At 36.6% G+C, this 6635-nt stretch overlaps 1 protein-coding gene across 1 annotated transcript; it reads left to right on the top strand.

Moving 5' to 3' along the window:
* The first annotated feature begins 956 nt into the window (after window positions 1-956).
* On the top strand, window positions 957-2970 carry LOC121430907 (5-hydroxytryptamine receptor 1D-like). The gene has a single exon (XM_041628337.1). It carries the CDS (start codon window positions 1304-1306, stop codon window positions 2759-2761), a length of 1458 nt encoding a protein of 485 aa, XP_041484271.1. The 5' UTR covers window positions 957-1303; the 3' UTR covers window positions 2762-2970.
* The last annotated feature ends 3665 nt before the right edge of the window (window positions 2971-6635 follow it).

Genomic DNA, 6635 nt, shown 5'->3' with positions numbered 1-6635 from the left:
CAAAGCAGATATACTTGCAAAATCAAAACTAGAATGTACTAAACAGGGCTAATATATTTATAAGTCAGAACTGTTAATATGAATTCATGCAGTTGGACACCATATTTACTCTTCGTTATCTGGGGGTCATTTCCATTGAAAATATTTCACTCATTTCCTTGTACCATTTTTTCCTGCATTTCATTTTCTAAAAAAAATCCAAAGGTAACAATACTAATTCCTGAAGGTTAGAGTTAAAACCATTTCTTTGACTGTTAATAATGATAATAATAACAATAATAACAATAATGAAAATAATAATAATAATACTAAACAATCCCTGTAACGCACATATAACATTATGACATAATGTCTAGATGCACTTCCAAAGGACTTGGAATTCATACCTTGGCTTTGGCCTGGCGGCATTACAGCGCAAAAGCATTCGAAGGAACCCATTACCTCACTTCGGATAAATGTAGTACAAAGAGGATAAATTTTCCGAAGGAAATCATGCCATGGCTGGTAGTTGAACCCACAACCCTCTGTTTTAAAGTCTGAAGACTAATCCACTGGGCCACAACGCTCTGTGACTCTCAAAGTAAAGCTGAACTCCCTGCATGCTAGGAGTTTGATGATAATTCACTGATCATGGATTTTTCAAATAGTTATCAATGTTTTTGTTTGATTCAGATTCAGTGCACCATGAATAAAATAAATGGTTTTGACTTCTTTGACCATTTTCTAATGTCATATTTCGAAATGTCAATCAAAGCATTGAGAGTGGTAATGCCAGCGTCTTCACTTGTTCACTTGTCCATTGGTCACCAATGAAATTAAACAATTAGCTTCTGCCTGCTCCACAAAGAAGCTCTTTACTCTCAGCTTTTATTTTCACACAATAATCAATATCCCCAAATTGATTTTATTTTTGACTCTGTATTCACCATTGTTCTTTCTTACAACTCACAGGTATACGAGATACACATACATCAAGCTAGAAAACAATCCTTAATTCTTCTTGAGAAAGCAACCATAACCAAATCTTGGATGAGACACTAGTAGCACTGGTTATGGATACAGCTATTAGCAGCTAGCAGACTCTGTCCACAATATTCATTGATGATGCAGAAGACCACATCTGGCTTTTACGAAGGACATTAAATATAAATGCACAAAATGAACTAGTATTCTGAGGAGATAGGGAAAATGAAAAGATAACTTGTCTTCAAAACTCGCGTAAATGTACAATGAAATTAACATTCATGATCAGCCTGAAGAACTTTGACTGAATTGAACAATTTTAAGAGCACTGCCATAGTACATGTGCAGGTGGTGTGATCGACATCTAAAAGGTCAAAAGATCAATACAGTCTTCAACATGGCAAATTTTGCTTCAGAAGAGACAGTGACATACACTGAAACTGTAGACTATGTAGACTTACTAAACACCAGCAACGATTGGGTTGGCATGAACAATGTAACTGAGAGGGAGGCAATAGAAATCACAGTAGCCACAGTGTTACTCAGTATTGGACTAGGGATCATCATCTTAGGGACAATCTTTGGAAACGCATTGACGCTCACAGCAATCTCCAAACATAGACCCCTACAGACACCACAGAACTACTTGATAGCTTCTTTGGCCGTTGCTGATCTGATGGTGGCTATCCTGGTCATGCCTCTGAGCTTGACAAAGGAGATTGTGGTGGTGTGGATATTTGGTCCCGTTCTCTGTGATGTATGGATCTCCTTGGATGTTATCCTCTGCACTGCCAGCATCCTAAACCTCTGCATGATATCCCTTGATCGCTTCTGGGCCATCACACAACCCGTTAAGTATCCAAAGTACCGGACAGCGAGAACCATGCTGATACTCATTGCTTTTGTCTGGATCCTATCAACTATCATTTCTACCTCACCGTTCTTTGGCTGGCAGGGCAATCAGAGCATTGACACAAACACATGCCAGATCAGCCAAAATATACCCTTCACAATTTTCTCCACCTTCGGTGCCTTTTTCATCCCCATGACAATTATGATGATCGTCTACGCAAGGATTTACTGTGAGGCACGCAAAAGAATCCGCGGTAGGGCAATGAACAGCAGAAGCCAACCTTTTACCAGTACAGTGAATTTTCGTGAAACAACAAACTATCAAGATGCAGCACACTCTCAAAGAGGTTCAGATGAGCTGAAAAAAACTCCTATAATCAAATGTGACCCAGCATCTGATGGTCATAAAGGTGTAAACTTTCATGGATCAATGACCCCAAGCTTGTTAGCAACATCAGCCCCAAACCTTCAAAACCAACAGAACAAGGGCAAGGAAGAGAAAAAAGCTACATTAACATTACTAACTGTACCAGGTCAGCACAAAACAACCACTACCTCAGTATCCCTCGGCGAGATCAACGGCAACGACAGCCCTTCATCCCAACGCAGTCTCCTTTCATCTCCTGGTGGCCTCTCCGTTCAAATACAGGAGAGAGAACGCAAAAGACGTGCTATGGCTACTGCCAGAGAGCATCGTGCCACCAAGACTCTTGGTATAGTCACTGGAGCTTTTCTGGCATGCTGGCTACCATTTTTCTTAAATGCTTTAATTGTGCCCCTCTGTAAAGATGCGTGTGACCTCCCTCGGTTATGGGGAAGTATCTTCCTATGGCTCGGTTATTTCAATTCCATGCTTAACCCTATCATATACACCAAGTTTAACAGAGACTTTCAGAAAGCATTTAAGAAACTTCTGCACTGTAAAGAGAACAAATCTAACTATTAAGCAGCTAGATATTCATTGATCTCCTTCATCAAATCTTGCCTGAACACATATAGTGTTGTACTGCTTAATCAAATTACTTGAATGAAATTTGCATTAGCCATTGATGCTCACCATCTTCTAATGAGCACTTAGTTTCTTTCAATCATTATCATAAGAATAATACTAAAAAATAATAGCCAATTTTTTATAAAGCGCTTTTCCCAGAATGGCCCAAAGCGCGTTACAGCATATCATTACCCCGGTCATTGGATTCATTTCAATCAAGCACAAAACGTGCACTATTTCCACTCCCTGGGAGCATTCCTTGCTTTCGTCGCAGCCACATTATGGCGCTGACGAAATCAAATTCGCATCCTACCGGGTACCAATTTAGCACCTGGGTCGAGAGTAGATAACAAAGGAGAGCTTAATGCACATGCTTATTCTCAACACCCTGTGAAAGACATTTGAAATATGCCGATGCAATGAATCTCTTTTGAAACAATGGCAATATGGACCAATTTCCATAAGCAAATCCTGAGACCAAAATATCATTGAGCTGTATACTCTTCTACATGGTATATTCCAACATGCATAGAATCTACAGGCTCATACGTGTTCCCTCCGACGAGATCAAGGGAGTGTTTCAAAGTATTGTCAGAGATTTTTTTATTGCAAACATGTTATATGCTTCTGAATTATAGCATCTGAGTCAGTGTAAATCACTCAAAAAGACATTCCATGAAATACTCCCTATATTCCACATTGGAGGTAGGGACAGAATTCTTTGAAGAGCCTAGCAACATCTAATATCCAATTCACACTGTGTAGGAATTGATTTCTGCCAGATACATGTACCTATCTACCTCACCCGAGTTGAGTGCAGCAAAATGTGGATCAATTTTTTGCTGAAGCAAATTGTGCTATGGTTGGGATTTGAACTCATGACCCTCTGATTCAAAATCCTGAGACTAATCAACTTTGCAACACTGTCACCTTCTTGCCTATGATCATTGATGGAATACATGTATGTTTTTTTTTTTAGTTTTATTATTGCCATGCTATAGATAAAAGAGAGTATTACCTTTTTTATCTTATCTCATTTTTTGCTGAATGGTATGGACTACTCAAAATCCTAGTTACAAAATTTATGTAATATATTTGTTTGTAATTGTACAAAGATTGTCTGAAAATAATGGCTCCCATATGAAGATGTGAGAAGATGAGATGAGAAGATGCCTGTAGCATTATATCATGTTTTTATAAAAATCCGGGGGGGGGGGGGCACTTCCATTCATGAGTGGATACCATGCGCAGCCACGAGATCTCAAAGAGCACCCTAAACACCTATTTTCCATATTGTGAAAATGCACCCCTTAACAAGTATTGGCGTGTGAATCCCTACCCTTAACAAGTTTTAGAAAATAAAACGATATATTGGCAAGTATTCCCTGAATTGAACCCCTAACCTGGAAGGTTAGCTGGCATGTTAAATTGATATACACATTGAGCAATTTAAGAGGGATGTTTAGTCCACATTATATTGTTTTGAAAACTGCACCACAAAAAACACCCCTAGTCTAATGATGATCACAACAGGTAATTTAATTCCATGGTGTTAATTTTACACAGGTACAGTATTGTCATTATCATTCTTTGTCTTTATGTTTTATCTCTAAGGTGTATTTGAAACTCCGAGGATTGTGGTCCTTCGTTTATACCAACCGGTGCCATTCTTAACCCAATGAATTTTGAATCATGATAGTCATATTCAGTGATATCAAGTTTGGTGTTAACCCCTTGGTGATGGTGTTCAGCTGTTATACTTGATCAGCACTAAGTTTGAAATGAAGTTGGTCCTGGATTGAATCTCACTCATTATTGACGATTTGGATAATTTTTTGTTAACTCAGATTAGGTTTTGGAGCTAGGTGAGCCAACCTAATGTGTACATGTACTATGACACCAACACCAGCACTAACACCAAACTACCCCCCCCCCCCACCCCCAATTGCTTTGCAAAGGGAAAGCCTTCCTCTAAAAATGCAAAAGAGGTATTCTGATTCCCAATCACACTCTTCTCAGAGTGAGAGGATCCAACTCCTTTTTGGAGTGAGATTTGCATCTTTTGAGAGTGAGATTTGCATCTTTTGAGAGTGGATTTTACCTCCTTTTTGAGTGGACATGTCAGGAACATGTCAGTTCACTCCAAAAGGATTGGTCCCTACTGTCAATCAAAGAAGAGCGTGACTAGGCACTAGAAAGTTTCATTTGCATTTAGAGCAGGTAAACATACGGCATGAATGCCCAACATTTTAAGATTATGTTTAATAATGTTTCCTGGTAAGTAACAAACAACTGCACAGGTTTGATTTCATAACTTGTGTTCCTGTTCTTTGGTTTTCCCTTATGCCGATGATTTGCAAATTGTGCTTCCACACATACACATTGTAATAGCATCTGCATTCTTCTAATACATGTATATACTCACAATTGATGATATATTTGGAATCAAATTTTCTTTAAATCACTGCAAGATCTGTTTTTCTTGGTAGATACATGGTACATATTCTCTGGAAAGCATAGCAGCTCTTTATTGATAACACATAGTTTGCTCTGCATGTGTTTTGCCTGTGCAGTATCAGAGCATATTGCACAAAGCATCGAAATCAGACATATCCCCCCACAGGCCTATCTGCAAATCTTGCCATGAATATCGAGATAATTAATTGCATTTAAGAGCAGATAATTTTTTTAATGTTTTGAGATAATGTACATATTACCTACCAAAAAGAAATGATATTGTTAATATCATTTCAAGAAAGAAGGTACTACATCATTTTCTTAAAATTATAAGAGGAAATGTCTGAGTGTAAATGCAGAAAATAGAGTATAATTAAATGAAAAAAATTATTGATGTAAATAGATTTTTTTGTATATAAAACTGTTAATAAAATTTAAATTAGTATATATTAATCATGGTATTGTTTATGCACATCTGTACCTTTCCTGCTTTTCTAATAAAATTGTAATTACCTAAAAAAATGGAATAACTTTACATGTGTCTTAAATATATGTTATGCAATATTTCTTTTCTTGGTTTTCTAAAGATTTTTCAATAATAATAATAATTTGATTTATATAGCGCTTTTTCCAGAGGATACAAAGCGCTGTTGATTGCAAAAGACAAGTTAAGGTTTATGGTTATATAAGTGTGTTTTGAGATGTTTTTTGAAGAGGTTAAGAGAAGAGAGACTTCGAAGAGATGGAGGGAGTTTGTTCCAAAACCAAAGACAGGGGGGGGGGGTGACAAGAGATTGAAAAGAGTTGAAACCGGCCTGTTTTCTGGACTTTGGAATTACATAGGAAGGAGCAGCAGTAGAACCAAGAGAGCAGACTTTTCCCCCTCCTTATCCCTATTTTGCTGGAGAATATCAATTTCCATCATTAAATTTTTTGTTGTTTTATAAAAGATGAATACAAATAATTTCCTAATCACTTTCTTACAACTTAATGATACATGTGTAGGGTTTTTTTCATCTATATAGGTCTGGGGGATTTCTCAGGGTTTATTTTTCTTATTCACCGAACTATTTATTTTTTATCATTATTATTTTTGTGTTTATTTATAATTCTATTTATTCTTCATTTATTTATCTTTTTTCTTTTTCTTTTTTTAAACTTTCATCTCATTATTTTTTTTTCATTATTTTGATTATATTTTCAAGTTTTTTATTAATTTGTTTTATTATTTCTTCTATATTTTTATCTTTTAAGTTTTTGTTTAGTTTTGTAGATGTGTATATCTATCTCTTTCGTATATGGAGGGGGTTGCCACCTATTTTCACTATCTATTTTTCATCTTTATTTTTTCAGAGGAAGGAGAAAGATAACA

Source organism: Lytechinus variegatus, chromosome 17 (assembly GCF_018143015.1).
Source record: "Lytechinus variegatus isolate NC3 chromosome 17, Lvar_3.0, whole genome shotgun sequence".
In the NCBI taxonomy this organism is placed as follows: domain Eukaryota; kingdom Metazoa; phylum Echinodermata; class Echinoidea; order Temnopleuroida; family Toxopneustidae; genus Lytechinus; species Lytechinus variegatus.
Note: the sequence above shows the minus strand (reverse complement) of the source record. Positions and strands in the feature narration are given on the sequence as shown.

Bases quoted from the DNA above. Each gene is read 5' to 3' on its own strand.
- LOC121430907 (XM_041628337.1), top strand. From the start codon at position 1,304: ATGTGCAGGTGGTGTGATCGACATCTAAAAGGTCAAAAGATCAATACA.